The following is a 17,120-nucleotide window of genomic DNA, read 5'->3' as shown; positions in this document are numbered from 1 at the left end:
TGTTGATCAACGGCGCTACCAACATTGGGGCGAAAACGGCGCGAGTTTTAAAATGTGAAAGTCATTAGATAACCACGAAACAACAGCCGTTATCTGGCGACCTTACACAAATAAAGGAGGACTTTTCAAGCATGTAATAATTTAATCTCCGCTCCGGTCGTGCGATAAAACAATCTGACCTCTAGTTGACTGCAATTATCATTTTTGATTGGAGTTATTATTAAGAGACTGGGAAAACCTTTGGCATTATTATAACTAGCGTAAGTCCTTTCGCAATTTTAATTAAATAATTATACCAATCACTATCACAATACGGGGTGTTTGTGTTAAATTATGTTCAAACCCTTCTATCCATTTTTACTCATTAACTTAGGTTTAAGGTTAAGTAGGTGAGCGTGAGGACGTTGTTTTGACCTTACCCAGCGATTAATTTACATTTGTTTTCATTCAGAACCATGGAGGTCAATTACACCACCCTATCCATCGAAAAGAAGTCTCTAGATAGGCCCCCCTTGGAGGAACTGGCCAAAGGTTTGTTTGACCCCCTTAATAACAACAGTACTAATTTCCTGTCCACAGTTTTAAACAAAGGACTGCAAAGCAATTTTGAACACGTCACTGTCGAAGTCGTGGATTGTCCCGACCTGACACAACAACCTTTTACTTTGGCCAAAAAAGGTGGTCCAAAAACCCCTCTCTACTTTAATTGAATCAAATTTTAGGACTTGGTGGAAGTCCAAAACTGGTCGAAGTCGGGGGAGTCCCCTACTTGCTCCCTCTGGTGAAGCGGGAAAAAGTATACGATTTGAAAAAAATAGCCACAATGATTGGTTCAGATCCGGCGTTTATAATCGGGGCTGGAGCCGGTCCTCACCCCTACGCAGGGGTCAATTGCGAAGTAATAGACTTGCTTTTTAACAACTTGATTTATCCCACGATTTTAGGGTATTTTAAACATGAATATAGCCAAAGGGGTGGTGGATCAACAAACGCGCATTTCTAAAGTTAATCCCTCGAATGAGGAAGTGCCTATACAGGAGATTCTCCCTAATAACGAAACCAGAGTTGCCCTCTTGGCTAATCTTTTTTTCAGCAGCGGCGAGCCGGGAAAGGTAAAACGAACACATTAATATACAAAACAGTCCAGTCGCATAAGCCTTGAATTTTTGTTATAAGTTACTATGGGGTATTTAAAAATGTTTAGTCAAAGAGGAGGGGTTGAAGAAACGAAAATAAAGTGTTTTATAAAGATTATTCCAAATCGGTAAGAGCTAGAAAAAAAGTTTTAAATAAAAATTGTTAAGCAAAACAATTTACATGAAAAAGTCCTCTAGTCTTTTTTTGATATTATTCACATTAACAGAGGGTGATTAAGTGTAAAGGGTTGAAATGTACAATTTTAAAGAAACTATTAAAAACGCTTGATTGTTATGTAAAATCTTCTGTTAAATTCGAATCCGAAGGTCGTTTTTGGATTTAAAATTGTTTTTGTTACCAAAAGAAATTTTTAGCGAAACATTTACAAAAATCGAAAACTGGACACCTTTTGCGTTTATATCCTTGTATTTTCCTTCTGGATAAAGCACGAAGCTTATTTTTTTTTGCAACAGATTTCACAATAAATGCAGATTTTTACGTAGTTACACAAAGATGAATTTTGATAAAGGGAAACCGAAAAAATTACATTTTCTTGTAACGTCGCTGCATGTTTGTATGGTGAAATTTCGAGATGTGAAAAAGTTTTTTATTTTAAAATGAAGCTATGCTTCAAATAAGTTTTTGGTGCAAGAATCATTAGTTACTGCAATTTACAAAATGCGCTCGAGGTAAAATCGAAGCATATTTCCTTATGAAACGAAGTCACCGCCTTTGAAAACATTTCGAGAGCTAAAAATGGTAAATAATTAAAAAATTAATAAATGACATGCCAAAAGAATAGTTTGGAATGAATTAAAATTTCGTAATTAAGTTCTATTGAGTCCACTTTTTGGCTTTTTTATAAGAAATGTTCTTTCGACTATTTTGATATTATTAATCAAATTAACAGAGTTAGGGCGGTTAAAAGTAAAGGAATACAGTAAAACCTCTCAACAGTGGACATGGGGACTCTTTAATTATTCGTTATGGAGAGGTGTTACCTAATGGGAGGTGGGCAGTTTTATTATAGGAAAATGTTTTTTTAATGAACTGAACTGAACAAAAGTATATATTTGATCTACTAAACCTTCAGCATATAACACCACAAATATAAAAAAAGTGTGTTTCTTAAAGGATTATGAAAGCAAACTGGCCACCAAACATATTCACAATTAAAAATATATTTAAAAAAATATTTTACTCGTTCGCAGAATTACGTAATTCCGTTAGTTAAATAAGTTACATAAAAGGATTAATAAAATATGTTTTTTATAGCTTTTTATAGGTTTCTAATTTTTTTGACTATGTTGATATCTGTAGATTCGTGTCAGTAAACATTTTGTTATTAAACTCTTTATTATTATGTAGATTATTATTATAAATAAAAATCTTTACAAATCCAAATTAAATTAAAAAAGGAAATAAGTAAATAGATTTTTTACTTAAAATCTTCAATATTTGATTGGTTGTTTTCAGGAGCCGTGTTTTTTCAATAATTTGTAATTTTTAATTAGTTAACTTTTTTATTGGGTTGTTAAAATTTAACACTTGTTATTATCGCAAATCTTGGAATTTTATTAGTTATTTCAATAGCAATAACGATTAACAGCCTTTAAATTTTAACGGTTTCATTACAGATTTATTTATTTAGGTGCTAAGGCAAGTTTCTTCGTTATCCCTATCGTCTTCAGGAATCTTTTCATCACGTTTTTCTAAGAATTTTTGCATAAATTCCTTTGTAGGAGGTAAATTTATATGATATTACGGTACTTGGGAATTTTTTGTCCGCTATACAGAAGATCCATTATTAAGAAGTTTTTGTTACGTTCCTATTTCTACAAAAATGTCCGTTGTGAAGAGGTGTCCGTTATTCGGAGGTGCCCATTAAGGATGGTTTTCCTGTAGTATTAATTGTGATGTGACATTAATTATTTTTTTATTATTTTCCATTTTTAGCCCTCTAAATGTTTTCAAAGCGGTGGCTACTAATCTTTTTAAATTTTAAATAAAAAACTTTCTCGCATCTCGAAAATTTCACTACACAAATATGCAACGTTCCAAGAAAATGTAATTTATTAAAACTCAACCTTGTGTAACTATGCGTACGTACAACTTTGCATTTATTGAAGAATAGTTTCCAAAAAAATGAAGTTTTTAACTTTATCCAGAAGGAATATATGAGAGTGTAAACGCAAAATTTGTCCAATTTTGGGTTTTTGTATATTTTTCGCTAAAACGTCTTTATCACTCCTTCTCGGGGGTTAAAATAAACTAAACTAAACTAAACATTTTTAAATAGTCCACAGTAACTTATATTAAAAACATTTCGATTTAGAGGCTTATTTGAATGTCTCGATTAAAAAAATAAATTCGGTTTCAGGTGCTCAAAATTCACGCCAAAAAACGGACGGGTCCGCTCGATTTTATCGCGAGTATTCGGCAAACACTGGTCAATGAATACAAGAATAAAGTCGTCGGTTTGTAGTTTGAAATTGTAAAGTTTCAATTTTTACGATATGTTTTTTAGGCTTAGGTGGCGCGTTTTTACTAAAAGAAGGGAAGGCCAAACAGCACGTAATGCGCGACTTTTCGAAAACTCCAATCAACACCGACGAGGAGCTCAACAACTGGCTCAAATTCTACAACATGAGGGCCCCCCTAGTCGCCGTGGGGACCCTCATAAATAACGACCACGGCCTCGACTTGAGGGTTCAACACTTTCACAGTTTCAGCCACCATGGGGAAGCCGGCCACTACCATATTGATGTGACCCCTGAAACGGCCGAATATTTGGGGTATTTCAACACCGGGGAAGAGATCTATCGTGTCGACAGGCCCGTGGAGACCCACCAGTTTGGTCGAGATTAATTTATCTATATAGACACACTTTTGAATAAAAAATTAAAAGTTTCCGTTGATTTTCTAACACCCTAAGTACTCGAGAAACAATCTCGAAACAATTAACAATTGTTGTTTGATGGCAAATAAGATAATTCCACATTTGACGTCAGCTCTTTGAGCAATCAGTGAAGAGGCAGGCGCACTCTGAATCTAACCTTAAAATCCTCGCTTAATCTAAGTACGATATGGGGGGCACCTTTTTGTATTTCGCTTACGGGAGTAATCTCCTAGCCAAGCGAATCCACATAAATAACCCCAGTGCGGTTAGAGTGGGAATCGGAAAATTAATGGTAAGTTCCGAATGACAATAACTGCGTTAATACTTCTTTTCCAGAACTATCAACTTGACTTTCTTACTTATTCAGAGAGATGGCACGGAGCCTCCGCTACAATAGTAAAAAATGACCGGCGCCACGTCTGGGGGGCTATCTGGGAAATTGATTTAAAGCATATGGAGTCACTCGACAGGTATTCAGCCACTGATTTGTGAAATTACATAACGTAACACCAGGATTGAATGCTTTTATAGACAAGAAGGTGTTCCCCATAAAATATACTATGCCCTTGATGTGGACGTTATTGTGCCTGAAGGGGGCACCAAGAAATGTCGCGTCTACCAACAGTGCGTGATACCGTCTGCTACTGAGGATATTGAAAAACTAGCCGATGACAGAAAGCCATCAGCTGTGTATTTGAATATAATTAAAGAGGGGGCCAAAGAATCAAACTTACCTGAGGAGTACCAGAAATTCTTGCACAGGATTCCCGACAACGGCTACAATGGCGAAGTTGATATTGGGATCAAACTTTAACAAGCACTATTGTCGCGTAAATAACACAAATTTCAAAAGTTTAAGAAGGTTCAACAGACAGTTCAAAAAGGCAAACATTAATTGGTGACTTTTGCGTCGTTACATTGGTGCTTCGGATATTACATTTTTTGCAAAATCCTTTCCAATATTTGTACAGCAATCAAATAAATACGATTTTTGTTATCAGAATTGATCTATCTTTGTACATATCGTCCCACAATAAACTATTATCGTTTCAATAATTTAATTATTTATGTTGTGTTGGTATCGCTGGATTCACTGGTTGGTGGAAAAAGGTGACGTGTGCCGGCCCAAAATGAAATTTTCGATTTTCCTCCTTTTCGTCGCATTTTCTTGCGTAAAATCGCAAGGAAACACTTTAGTCCTGCTGGACAACCAAGTGATTCGCGAGACTCATTCAATTTTTTTCAAATCATTGCAGGGTGAGTCGCAACAAGGTTAGGACGACCGGTAAAACGGTGTTTTTCAGAAAGGGGCTATAATTTAAGCTTCAAAATCGCCGACGATGCTTCTCTGGTACTATCAAAATACGGGGAGTACCTTTACGAAAATTTGATTATTTTTGCGCCGGCTGTTGAAGAGTTTGGGGGCACCCTCAACGTTGAGACCATCACCCAGTTTATTGATGATGGTGGTAACGTTTTAGTAGCTGGGAATAGTGGCACTGGGGATGTTCTACGCGAATTAGCTTCCGAATGTGGATTTGAGGTAACTACGAGCTCCAAGAAGTAAATGTTTGGACGAAATCTCGTTTTATTTTTTATTATCAAACTGGTTTTATTGCAACAACACTTTATTTATAATTTGCTTGGATTTAAACTCATTCAAACTTATGCAATTCTCTATATACTCTAAAGGGTTTTTTTGAAAAACTGTTTACAGTTTAAAGAATTCCATTTGAGTACTTACTCTGGAGGAAATTCTATGACACAAGTTGCCAAAAAACTGAATATGCCCAATTCTTCAGTCGCACAGATTGTTTAAGAATATGGAGAGCAAAGTACGATAGTTATTAAAAAAAAGTCCTAAAAAATAAGACGCAAAGTCTGCTACACCACATATGAAAAATTTGTTAAAGTTGTCGCAGAAGCATTTTAAGAGAAACCATTGCTCTGAGGGTTGCAGAATAATATTCCAATTGCTCTGTATGTTGTCCCACATGGTTATAAAAACAGGTCTTGGTTTTTATAAGGTAGACACGAAATGAGTAATTTTTAGTTTATTTTCAATTTTTGCGAACAGTATCAGTATAAATGAATTTTTCTGTACAGAAACTTAGTGCCAGTCAAATTATTTGAAACCTATACTTAGTGCCTTATTTTTAAAATTTAAAATACGAGCAAGAAAAAGAAATACGAATTGATGACAAAGATGACACAAAAAAGGCCTATTATTGAACAATCGTTATAAAATTATGTTGATTTAAGAGTCACTAGTCCCAACAACTATTTTTGAAGTAAAAGATGGAACCTGTTCAAAATTTTGAAACCACCAAACCGAAGAATAAGGCAATGTGCAACGACTTCTGATTAGTTTACTTTTTGTTTACAAATGACGAACGGGACAAAAAAATCTTTTGAGTGAAAATAGCTTTAAAAAATTTATTTTAATTAATAAAGATTTTAACAAATTAAAAATTAAAAAGTGAAAATTAAAGATTCTTGGTTTTGTAATAGTAAAAGTTATAAAGATAAAAAAAACTAGTGAATTTACTTTCGGATTTCCATTTTCTTATTTCCAGAAATTAGAAAAACATTCTTCAAAAATTATTCAGCAGTTATAGTACGTCAGTATTTTATGTTATCGTCTAAAAGGCAATAATAATGTATGTAAATATTAGAATCCAACGAATTACTTCAATTTAATTGATTATCCTCTCCCAAATTTTTTTTGTAGCAAAATACACTAAATATTAACCGAATAGTGTATTTTGAAAGAAACTTAACATTACTAAAATCATTTTGCAATAACAGTGTCAGGTTACTTTTATTCTGGAATGGCTGTAGGCAAAAAAAACTTTACACACTGCTGCTCAAAAAAACGTGTCATATTTAGTAATTAATCTTAATTTGATGTATGTACATATGCGTTTAAGATCTAAAATTCTCGAAAGCGAGAAATAATATAACCAAGAAATCTTTCACAAAGATTGTCTCAAAAGTACGATTTAATTTACCAAGGAACAAATAGTGTGGAAGGGTCTGGGTTTAAATTCATGGATGGGACAGTAAACACTTTTAAATATATTTTGCCAAAACATTTGTTTTCACCGACTGAATAGTATTCCGAAGGTATTTTTATTAAATAAAATTATGCTTCTTGTCACACAACAAAACTTTTGAAATAATGATTCGGTAATTCTGATATTATTGTTATGTCTTAGCCCGCAAATAGCCCTGATTTAAATATCGTTGTGTCTTTTTCGCACAAAATGAAGAGTTATCTTGAAAATTTTCCCCAGTGGCAATTGAAAGATTTAAAAATAAAATAGAACATATTTGGAACAATAAAACGCTAGAATTATGTTACAAATTCGTTAAAAGTATGCCAGCGAAAAATCGAGACGTCATTAAAACCAAAGAAGTTTTTCTTTTTGTCCACACGATTAGTTATCATTATCAGATATTACTCCTGTCTTTTGTTGTTTTAATTTTATGTTAAGTGCTTTAAAAGAGTTTTTAAACAGGTTATAAGTTACAAAACTAACGTACTTCTTCAATTTACACTTGTTTTTTTAAATAAACATTCATTTGCTTGACGTCCATTTGCCTTGCAAAAATGTATTCGTCCAAACATTTAGTTGTTAAATATAAATGCAAGTCCCAAAAGTAGCTATTTTTTGCATACAGGTGGATGAAGAAGGGGCCTATGTTATTGACCATTTGAACTACGACGTGAATGATGAGGGGCAACATACGCGCCTGGCGATTTCGCCTGAGAATCTTATTGATTCCCCGATCATTGTTGGGTCTAAAAAAGACGCCAAACCTTTGATTTATCAAGGCACTGGGATTTTGGCCGACCCTGATAACCCCCTTGTCCTGCCATTGTTGACAGCTGATAGCACGGCTTATAGCTACGTACCCGACCAACCAATTAAAGAGGTTTGTTGCAACCACTTGGCAAACATTTTTAATAATAAAAAAAAACACTTTTAGTACCCCCACGCCGTTGGAAAAGACACCGTTTTGATCGCCGGCCTCCAAGCACGTAACAACGCCCGAGTGGTGTTCAGCGGTTCTCTTTCGTTCTTTTCAGACGAGTTTTTCACATCACCGGTTGCAAAATCTAGAGTAACATATTCAACTCCACAGTTCATTAACATAAATAATTATTTTTCTTTAGGGCGGCCTTAAATCAGACACTTCAGGGAACAGGGACGTGGCAATTGCAATCAGCCAATGGGTCTTTAAGGAACATGGTCAGTTGCGCGTGCGCTCTGTCAAACACAGCAAAGTCGGCGAAGCCAAGCCACCAACCGCTTACACCATCATGGACGACGTTGTGTATAAAATCGAAATTGACATTAAAGAAGACGGCCAATGGAAACAATTCAACGCCGACGACATCCAATTAGAATTCGTCCGAATCGATCCCTTCGTGCGCATAAACTTGCAGAAAAAGGGCAAAGAATACGAGGCCCGGTTCAAAATACCGGACGTTTACGGCGTTTACCAATTCAAAGTCGACTATGACCGAGTCGGCTACACCCGAATTTACAACACAACGCAAGTTTCCGTACGCCCTCTCCAGCACACTCAGTATGAGAGATTCATTGCTTGTGCTTATCCCTACTATGCCGGCGCATTCTCGATGATGGCCGGTGTGTTCTTGTTTTCTATTGTTTTCCTACATATGAAGGATGATGATGTTAAGAAATCCAAAGGTGATTAGTTTTGTTTTTTTTTTACTTAAATTAAATACATTACACTAAAGAATTAGTTTTTATCCACCTTGAAAAACCCAGACGTGTTTGAGAAATATTTCGCGCTTGAATCGTTGATTTTCACTTCAGCTGCTTGCGGATTCACAATTTCGAGTCCTTGGAGTGGCGTGAAAGCCACACTTGAAGCCGTTCCGGAAATCTGTTTTTTGACAGTCGTGCTTCCGCCCCAAACGTTCTGTTTTTGTAAATTCTTTTGTAGTGTTTTTGATATTCTGACTTTGGTTTTTTCGTCGACTTGGGGTAGTCTGATACGACCGGTTCCTGCTTTACCGATTGTTCCCCTCGTGTAGCCAAGGTCCTCCTGATACGCATCGTCTTCAATCTACAAAACAATTATAATAATAGAAGTTTATTTTAAGAGCGTAGTCTAACATAAAGTTATTCAAGACTATAATTGAACCAATGATTTAGAAACTACAGTAGAATATAAATTTTTTATAATAAATGACAAGAGAAAAAAAAGAAAAGTAAAATTGGGAAAAAAATAAAAACAAAATAGTAAACGGATAATTAAAACTAGATACACTAGTGTAAACATGCGTTCATGTGAACGACGCCTGGTATGAAGATTGCGGGTGAACAATACAGAAAATGCGATAACATGTATTATTTATAACAATTATTTAATAGGACTAGGTTCCTGCATTAAAGAATTCTAGTATCCCCTATTTTTCTTCATTTATATTAAAGCAAACTCGCATCGATTTATTTTTTAAGTGGTTTCAAGTCATCAAGTCGCCTCAAGCGATTAAATAAAAATCATTTTAACGCACCTTGTACATATTATTTAATGCTTTAAAAAGTATATATGAAAAAGCCATTACTAAATGCTTATGGAAAAGTAGCTCAAACAAAAATTGTTTATTGTAAGTTATTGTAATAAAAAATTAAAAATCTTGTTATTTTATTAAACAGATTTTCAAAGCAAGTCCTATGTGTGGCTAGATAATACGAAAAGATGTGGTAGTTCAATTAGACCTGAACTTTTTGTGTTCACAGTTTCGAGAATGTACTGTATAAACATAATATTGACTTTCAGCTAAATTATTCAGCATTCAGTTTCGAAAATTCAAAAGTGAAATTACATTGTAAAAAATTTAAAGATTACTATTATAAACTTTAACAAAAAATTAAAAGTAAAAGAAGTGGGCCAGTTTCATAATCGAAATAAAGGGACTTTAAAGTTAATGTTGATTTAGAATGTGAAATATTTCTCAACAAATCCATAGTAATCAACACAATCCTCTTTTAAATTGTATTATGAAATTGGCCCTAAGATATAGAAATATGCGAAACCTAGATAACAAAATTGTTGTGTTGCGTTACGAGAGGATGTAGGGGAGCAGAATGAGAATTTTGTCGTTCAAGAAATTTACTCCTAAGGTAATTCGAATATCTTTCTTACTATTTTAAGTGTTGGACATCTAAGTTTCACGAGTCGCGTTTCGTTTCCGTGTGAACCACAGTTTTGTTTATAAGAGTGTGCCGTGTATATTTTTATCAATTCCGTCATTTTGTATTTCGATTTACTTTCATATTAAATATACTTTTATTAGAAGTCTCAAGTATCTTATCCCGAAGTTCCAACAGAAGATATCACCTTCATTGCTGTTTATGTTGATGATATTTTGGTTGCATCACGCAATCGAAACATGATTTCCAAAGTCAAAAATTGTTTGTCTAGTAGATTCGACTTGAAGAGTCTGGGAGACGTGAAGAGCTGTCTGGGTGTGGAGTTCGATCAACGAGACGGACAAGTAACCATGCACCAACGAGGATACATCAATGAAATTCTCGCTCGGTTTGGTATGACCGATTGTAAGCCGGTATCTACACCAACTAATCCAGGCACGAGACTACAAAAGAAAGAAGACGAGAAAGAAAAATTGCCGTATCGTGAGCTTGTAGGAGCTCTCACTTACTTGGCAATGACAACGCGCCCCGATATCGCATTTGTCGTAAGTCAACTTGGACAGTTTAATAATTGCTACGACGAGGAACATTGGAAAGCAGCTAAACGCGTGATGCGATACCTCAAGGGCACCATTCATTTGGGGTTGTCATTTAGAGCAACGCACAAACCTATTCGTGCTTACGTAGATGCAGATTGGGGAAATTGTACTGAAGACCGTAGATCTTTCACGGGATTCATCTTCTTGCTGAACGGGAGTGCAATTTCCTGGGATACCAAGAAGCAACGTACCGTAGCTCTGTCTACAACAGAGGCTGAGTACATGGCCATGGCAGAGTGTGCCAAAGAGGCCATTTATCTTAGACGATTCATTCAGGAGTTGGGATTTGACAAACTGGCTGACGTAAAAATCTATTGTGATAACCAGAGTGCAATACGTCTTGCTGAGAATCCTGTTTTTCATGCGAGAAGTAAACACATAGATGTCCGTCACCATTTTGTACGCGAAGTTTTGAGAGACAAGCAAGTATCTCTCGAGCATATCTCTACAGAACAGCAAGTGGCTGATTTCCTAACTAAAGGACTCGCTAAACAAAAACATATTTGGAGTGTAAATGCAGCGGGACTACAAGTTATCAATAGTTAGGATAGTTGCCAGAAGTTTTAGTGGAAGGATGAATTTTTTTTTTTTGGAAGTATTCATTCTAACGACACACGACTCGAGGGGAAGTGTTGGACATCTAAGTTTCACGAGTCGCGTTTCGTTTCCGTGTGAACCACAGTTTTGTTTATAAGAGTGTGCCGTGTATATTTTTATCAATTCCGTCATTTTGTATTTCGATTTACTTTCATATTAAATATACTTTTATTAGAAGTCTCAAGTATCTTATCCCGAAGTTCCAACATTAAGTCAGAAACACACTTAGGTCGAGTTGTATAAAAAATTTCAGGATTAAACCCATAGCCATTGTTATGAGAATAATTGTTAGGGATTTAAATCAGGACTAAAGATGATACAACTCGACCTTAGAAATGTAATCACATTTTTTTTAAGCCAAAGATACAAAATTCAAAATATAACATTATATTTTGAATTTTGTATATATAACATTATATTTTGAATTTTGTATAATCTATTTTCAACTATCAACATCATTTAAACAAGGATAAGATTATAAAGCAATAATAGATAAAGGAGAATTACCAAAGTTTCAATAAGTTTATTTCTCAATTTGAAATCTGAATGTGATAATTAGAACGTAAGAGTTTCAAGGAGATGAACCATTTTTTGATAATGAATAATGTGTTTTCCACTGTCAATGTAAGTCCTAGAGATTTTCTTTTTGCAAGAACGTTTAATTTATTACTAATAATATAAATATTAATATATTATTCTTCAAAATATTTACAACTTTTAGATGCAAAGTATAAGACTGAATATTTATTTTCATTGAGTTTTAAGTTAACATTACTGCAATGTTTGGCTATTCTTTTTAGATCATTGTTTATTTGATTCCATTCAGTATCATGGTAATCGATTTTGTTTGAAAAATAAATAAATAAAAATTAGTATAAAACGCGAAGAGGAGGAATGCAGTACAGAATTACAGACGAAACCGCTTTTTTTTCAAATTGAAAGCCGTTTGGTTTTTAAAAACCCGTGAAAATTTAACTCAATTCAATGTTACTACTGCATTTTTGTCTCTATTTTTTTTAAACTTATTTTGACATAAGTTATAATACGGAAGCTTTAATACATTATATTTAACAATAATCACTAGACTAGTAAAAAAACGATTGATGGACTTATCTCATTATTGCACTGAATAAATGTCCACAAATTTTCGGTGTTATAACAACTGTTACTGTTTAATGACATTAAAATAAATCAATCGATTACAAAACCAGTTATTGCATTTGAAAGAGAAAATTTTATAGCATACGTTTCTATATTTTTCTCAAAAAGACTAAAACTGGAGTTATTTCGTTAAAACATCGAACACCCCAATTAAAAAAAGGATTGGGCCCAAAACTGAGCACTGGGGTACACCTGAAGTTATGTGTTTCGCTTATTCGTTACAACTTATTGATACCGGTCTTGTAAGTATCAAGAGAATAATAAAACTGCATTTTCATCAAACCCATAGAAAACTTTTTGCAAAGAAGATTGTGATCTCTAGTATGTTATCAAAATCTAATGAAACTATAATGCTGCTTCAACAGTAGATTGGCTAACAATATTGTGTAATTTTCAATGTAAGAAATATTTTCAATACTAGAAAAATTTAATACAAGAAAAACCAAACTTACATCAGCGAAGTTCATTCTATTGGCATGTTTCCTGAACTCAGTCATCGCATATCTCTCTTTCATTTTGCGGACTCTTTTCCCGCCCCTTTTCTTCTTGGACTGGTCGATAGGTTTCGGCAGCGGCTTGATAAACTTAACTGGGGGTGGTTCCAACAACTTGTCCAGTTTTCGTTCAATTTCGTCGCGTAATTGCCGCCCAATACGTCCGTCTTTACTCTCATGACACGAGTCCACACGTGCTGCTAGCGTGCATTTAGTGGCAACAAGTCTGGCAGCCTTCCTTCTCAAATCAGGCGGAGTATTTTGCACGATATCTGCGTAATAAACGAAACCAGTGTGCGGCAACATATTCACTTGTGAAAATCCAGACAATGCCTTCTTCTGTTGGCCCAACAATTGCACGTTACAGGCCGGAATTTTGGACAATCGGGTCAAACCCCCGGCAACCCCCATGAGCTTGGCGGCGATCGAAGCCCCAAGAATCGCCGACAAGTTGGGGGCGATGAAAGCCATCCGACTCTCAACGTATTCGTAAATTTTCAGTTTGAAGTTGTTCAAGTCTATGGCCATGTCGCAAGCTTCGTCGATTTGTTTCTTTTCGACGTCCGTTAGGAGAATCCCCTGTGTCGTGGATGCCGTGACTGAGACAACCATGATAGTTGCCTGCGTTAGGAATTGTTGCAAAATTTCATTATTTTTGGCTTGGTCTAAGTCATTCCCGAGCTCTTTGACGGTCTTCAAGTACTCCAAAGGACCAACAACAAGGGAGTCCAACTCGGGGAACCGCTTCTGGTACTTGTCGCGCACAAATTTATGGACAGTGGCTTCAATAAAACAGATTAGTTTCAACTGATTTGGTTAAAATCGTAACTCTTACCAATTTCCGCGTCTATATCTGCAGCAATGTTGTTAGCTTCGACGATCAGTTGATACTCAGGGTCCAACTCAACTGGTCCTATGATGTCGTGGTATTTTCGGCTCTTCTTCACATGGTCTTCGATTTGTTTCAATATTTCATGTAAATGGGGCGAGTCCCGTAATTTACACAACTCTCGGACTGAAGTTATTTGAGTTGTGTCTACCTCTAACTGGATGTCTTTAACGTCGGGTTTTTCTTCTTTGATGTCCGGTTTTTCATCAACTTCCATCGCTTCTTCCAAATCATCTTGATCGTTTTCTTCCAAATCAGCCAATAATTCGTCGGCCAAAGACATTTTAGCGAGTTAAAAACGTAACTCCAAAACGTTCACACAACACTTGGAAGTGAGGTTAGAAAAATGCAGTTTACAAATTGACAAGTGTCCATAGATTACTTGTAATGTGGGGCTGAATTACTGGTTGTCTATAATAATCTGCTTATTAATTTGGGGATAATGAAAAAAAACAATATAATTATTAATTAGTGAAGGGACGGAATATAGTCCGTGAAAGAGTACTTTTCCGGACACATATATCACTAAAAAAACAGTTGTTATTGTAGTTTCAAGCCATGTTATTTAAATAAAAAAAACTTTTTTTTTATTTTAGTCAACTTTTTGGTAAAAACTATAACTATAAGAACATAAGAGCAAACTTGCTTCGCCAAAAGCTCTTTTAAATACCATTTTAAATTAGAATATTAAGATAGTTGTTTTTAAAAATAAACAAAAATAAATGGAAAAAAGCATACAAATAAAAATAAAAAGGAGTCAGAGGACGCCAAAGCACCAACTAATTTTAATAAAACCGGATTGAATAAAACTGTATGCCGAAGAAAAGAAATAAAACTTTTTGACTACAAACGAACACCTTATATTCATCTTAACGAAGTTGTGGTAGATGACAGAAATATTTAAAAAATTTACTTTCTTATTAAATTTTGGATCAAGTTGTGTCTTCTTTTTAAAAACGATGCATTTGTATTTGTGAATAACTTCAATTTTTTAAGAAGATTTAGACAGCAAAAAATTGTAAAGACTTACACGTAAAGCTTAAAAATGGTTTCCGATTTATTTAACGGAATTAACGCTTTAAGATTCATTTTTTAGAAAATAATTGCAAAAACCCACAAAATATATTAGAAAATCTTTTAATAAATAATTTAATTCCTATTCATTACCCGTTTTCTATTCAACAGGGAAGCGATCATTTTTAAAATTAAAAATTATTTGGCATCTACGATAGTTCAATGCTTCAAATCGAAGCAATTTATCTGTTATCTTATTATAATAAACTACCAACCGACTTTTTAAAATTCTGATCTAGTTATCCATGACAGATACGTCATCAATGAAACATTTTGCATAAATAACTTTAGCATCGCTTTATTTGTCAATATGTCTAAAATGTTCACCGAAGAACCAAAAAAAATATGTTGGAATCTTATTTCCGTAATGGAGATCGGGTTAACGTAACTGTCACGGATAACTAGACCAATATTTTAGAAAATCACACAGTATTAATTTGTTTGAATATAAAGTTACAGTATAGTTACACAATTTGTAAATTTGGGTTAAAAAAGTACAGTTTTTTAAAAAACTCTTCAGGTTTTGGGATATACGAAAATGTTTATTATGTCATTTTAATACATACATTTTATGTCAAACTTAAAATTCTTCTAATAAATAAATATTTGTTCCTTTATTTATTGAACCTAGTCAGTAATCAGTTAATCACAATCACCACAAATCTCTATTACTTCTTAATTTGAATAAGTATAGAAATGTAAAATAGTTATTAACGATTCGATCTCTCATTGAAAGTATAAATTACATTAGTTATAATTTTGAGAGAAAATGCGACGTTGGCGTTTTTATAATTTTGAAATAGCTAATATATACCTTTTATGAACAGATAACAAATAAAATAGCACTTCTCGTGGCGGCCCTGAGTAAATGAACAAAATACCAATACCAATACAAACAATATGTTTCGAAACAAAACTTTGGAAAAGGTTACTTTCTAAAAACTAACCTGCTATTTAAATAAAACTGTAAGATCATCTCTGAATAAGCTCATAAAATCTGAGAAAAACTTAATCAACAATGCAAAAACAAAAGCGAATTACGGTATAAAATATAGCGTGGGCGTGAAAATATCCATAAATTATACACATTTCTTATGAATATTTAATAAAAAGGAAAAAATATAAATAAAAACATTGGCCGCAGTTAATGAACAAATTGACAACAATCACGACTTAAAACATTAGTTCAAGTAGTGTTGAAGGCCATTATTATTATTATGCAATTCCACAAAATATTAACAAATTCTCTGATAACTGACGAAATAATAAAATTTTCCAAAAAGTCAAAAGCATTATTACTACCTACTACCTCCAGCTTAAAATTGTACCAGGTAATGGATGTCAATACAGCTAATAGTTTTTTTTTAATTTCACTAAATTGTGAGACCAAGTAAGACCTTTTTAATAATCATTTAAAATCTAGTTAAAAGTTTTGCCCAAGAAAGGATACCTCTTACCAAAATCAGTTATTTTATAACCTACTTATAGTTAAATAAACTATGGAAAAAATGTAGTAACAAAGTTCGATATAGTTTAAATTTCTTAAAAATCATACTTTATCTTATTCCAAAACTAATACAAAGAATGCGAATTCACCGGAAAAAACTTGATTTTCCCAAGAGTTTAAAAATCAACTAAAGACTTAGCTAGAGGCGACAGAGTAACGGGAAATAGTAATATCCTTGATTTTGTGGGAAGTATTTCACGAAAACTACGGTTTTCGTTAATAGAATACAACATTTCGAATGGGCATTTAAATCCTTTAAAACACTGTTTTAAAAAACAGTCTCTCAACGACAGAAAATATAAAAAACATGTTACCTTCGTCCTCTAGTTGTGTGCTTGTAATAACAGAAATAATAAAATAATTGCTGCTGGGAAAACTATGTCATGTCATAAGTAATACCGCTTATAATGCAAATAAAACGAATATAAAGCGAGTTGCGCTATTACAATGCACGTAAAAGATTAAATGTTAGGTATTTCCGGTCCCGAAGGTGTAAAATGACCATTTAAAATAAGCCCGAGAATGAATTAAGCCCGGTCTGTAGTTTTAATGAATGAAAACGAACAAGA

The 17,120-nt window shown here is 34.0% G+C and overlaps 5 protein-coding genes and 1 long non-coding RNA gene across 9 annotated transcripts in view; 4 read left to right on the top strand and 2 right to left on the bottom strand.

Annotated features, from left to right (window-relative positions):
• The window catches only part of cpx (complexin), a 148,578-nt gene extending 143,668 nt beyond the window's left edge, over window positions 1–4,910 (bottom strand). For both annotated transcript variants that reach the window (XM_008201692.3, XM_015983536.2), the window contains exon 1: window positions 4,771–4,910. The gene's annotated coding sequence lies outside the window, so the exon portion shown is untranslated. The remainder of the gene's footprint in view (window positions 1–4,770) is intronic.
• Window positions 122–4,047, top strand: LOC657300 (ester hydrolase C11orf54 homolog). 2 transcript variants are annotated; one of them, XM_963768.4, is made up of 7 exons: window positions 122–260; window positions 452–531; window positions 580–678; window positions 723–898; window positions 945–1,112; window positions 3,518–3,614; window positions 3,665–4,047. In XM_963768.4, exons 2-7 carry the CDS (start codon window positions 456–458, stop codon window positions 4,003–4,005), a joined length of 957 nt encoding a protein of 318 aa, XP_968861.1. In that variant the 5' UTR covers window positions 122–260; window positions 452–455; the 3' UTR covers window positions 4,006–4,047. The 2 variants fall into 2 exon arrangements, with proteins under 2 accessions (XP_968861.1, XP_008199910.1); XM_008201688.2 differs by having other exon boundaries at window positions 249–389.
• LOC135265454 (uncharacterized) lies at window positions 1,119–3,161 on the top strand. Its single transcript, XR_010333124.1, has 2 exons — window positions 1,119–3,038; window positions 3,094–3,161. It is a non-coding gene; the product is annotated as an uncharacterized LOC135265454 (long non-coding RNA).
• LOC657379 (gamma-glutamylcyclotransferase) lies at window positions 4,127–5,039 on the top strand. 2 transcript variants are annotated; one of them, XM_008201687.3, is made up of 3 exons: window positions 4,127–4,328; window positions 4,373–4,506; window positions 4,550–5,039. In XM_008201687.3, the coding sequence occupies exons 1-3, from the start codon at window positions 4,224–4,226 to the stop codon at window positions 4,848–4,850; spliced, it is 540 nt and encodes a 179-aa protein (XP_008199909.1). In that variant the 5' UTR covers window positions 4,127–4,223; the 3' UTR covers window positions 4,851–5,039. The 2 variants fall into 2 exon arrangements, with proteins under 2 accessions (XP_008199909.1, XP_968935.1); XM_963842.3 differs by having other exon boundaries at window positions 4,133–4,328; window positions 4,568–5,039.
• Window positions 5,040–5,106: 67 nt separating this feature from the next.
• Ost48 (Oligosaccharyltransferase 48kD subunit) lies at window positions 5,107–8,809 on the top strand. The gene is made up of 5 exons (XM_963910.5): window positions 5,107–5,293; window positions 5,341–5,579; window positions 7,721–7,975; window positions 8,030–8,164; window positions 8,217–8,809. The coding sequence occupies exons 1-5, from the start codon at window positions 5,167–5,169 to the stop codon at window positions 8,763–8,765; spliced, it is 1,305 nt and encodes a 434-aa protein (XP_969003.3). The 5' UTR covers window positions 5,107–5,166; the 3' UTR covers window positions 8,766–8,809.
• Prp31 (Pre-mRNA processing factor 31) lies at window positions 8,762–14,348 on the bottom strand. Its single transcript, XM_963988.4, has 3 exons — window positions 13,917–14,348; window positions 13,040–13,863; window positions 8,762–9,139 (listed from the first exon to the last, which is right to left on the bottom strand). The coding sequence occupies exons 1-3, from the start codon at window positions 14,251–14,253 to the stop codon at window positions 8,810–8,812; spliced, it is 1,491 nt and encodes a 496-aa protein (XP_969081.1). The 5' UTR covers window positions 14,254–14,348; the 3' UTR covers window positions 8,762–8,809.
• Between the last annotated feature and the right edge of the window lie 2,772 nt (window positions 14,349–17,120).

The sequence above is a fragment of the Tribolium castaneum genome, chromosome 2, assembly GCF_031307605.1.
Source record: "Tribolium castaneum strain GA2 chromosome 2, icTriCast1.1, whole genome shotgun sequence".
Classification (NCBI taxonomy): Eukaryota; Metazoa; Arthropoda; class Insecta; order Coleoptera; family Tenebrionidae; genus Tribolium; species Tribolium castaneum.
Note: the sequence above shows the minus strand (reverse complement) of the source record. Positions and strands in the feature narration are given on the sequence as shown.

Coding starts and splice junctions, on each gene's coding strand:
- Ost48 (XM_963910.5), top strand. CDS start 5,167: ATGAAATTTTCGATTTTCCTCCTTTTCGTCGCATTTTCTTGCGTAAAA. Junction 7,976..8,029: donor CCGACCAACCAATTAAAGAG/GTTTGTTGCAAC, acceptor AAACACTTTTAG/TACCCCCACGCCGTTGGAAA. Junction 8,165..8,216: donor CACCGGTTGCAAAATCTAGA/GTAACATATTCA, acceptor ATTTTTCTTTAG/GGCGGCCTTAAATCAGACAC.
- Prp31 (XM_963988.4), bottom strand. CDS start 14,253: ATGTCTTTGGCCGACGAATTATTGGCTGATTTGGAAGAAAACGATCAA. Junction 13,864..13,916: donor AGATATAGACGCGGAAATTG/GTAAGAGTTACG, acceptor GTTTTATTGAAG/CCACTGTCCATAAATTTGTG. Junction 9,140..13,039: donor ATAGAATGAACTTCGCTGAT/GTAAGTTTGGTT, acceptor ATTGTTTTGTAG/ATTGAAGACGATGCGTATCA.
- LOC657300 (XM_008201688.2), top strand. CDS start 334: ATGTTCAAACCCTTCTATCCATTTTTACTCATTAACTTAGGTTTAAGG. Junction 390..451: donor TTAGGTTTAAGGTTAAGTAG/GTGAGCGTGAGG, acceptor GTTTTCATTCAG/AACCATGGAGGTCAATTACA. Junction 1,113..3,517: donor GCAGCGGCGAGCCGGGAAAG/GTAAAACGAACA, acceptor ATTCGGTTTCAG/GTGCTCAAAATTCACGCCAA.
- LOC657379 (XM_008201687.3), top strand. CDS start 4,224: ATGGGGGGCACCTTTTTGTATTTCGCTTACGGGAGTAATCTCCTAGCC. Junction 4,329..4,372: donor TGGGAATCGGAAAATTAATG/GTAAGTTCCGAA, acceptor CTTCTTTTCCAG/AACTATCAACTTGACTTTCT. Junction 4,507..4,549: donor CATATGGAGTCACTCGACAG/GTATTCAGCCAC, acceptor ACGTAACACCAG/GATTGAATGCTTTTATAGAC.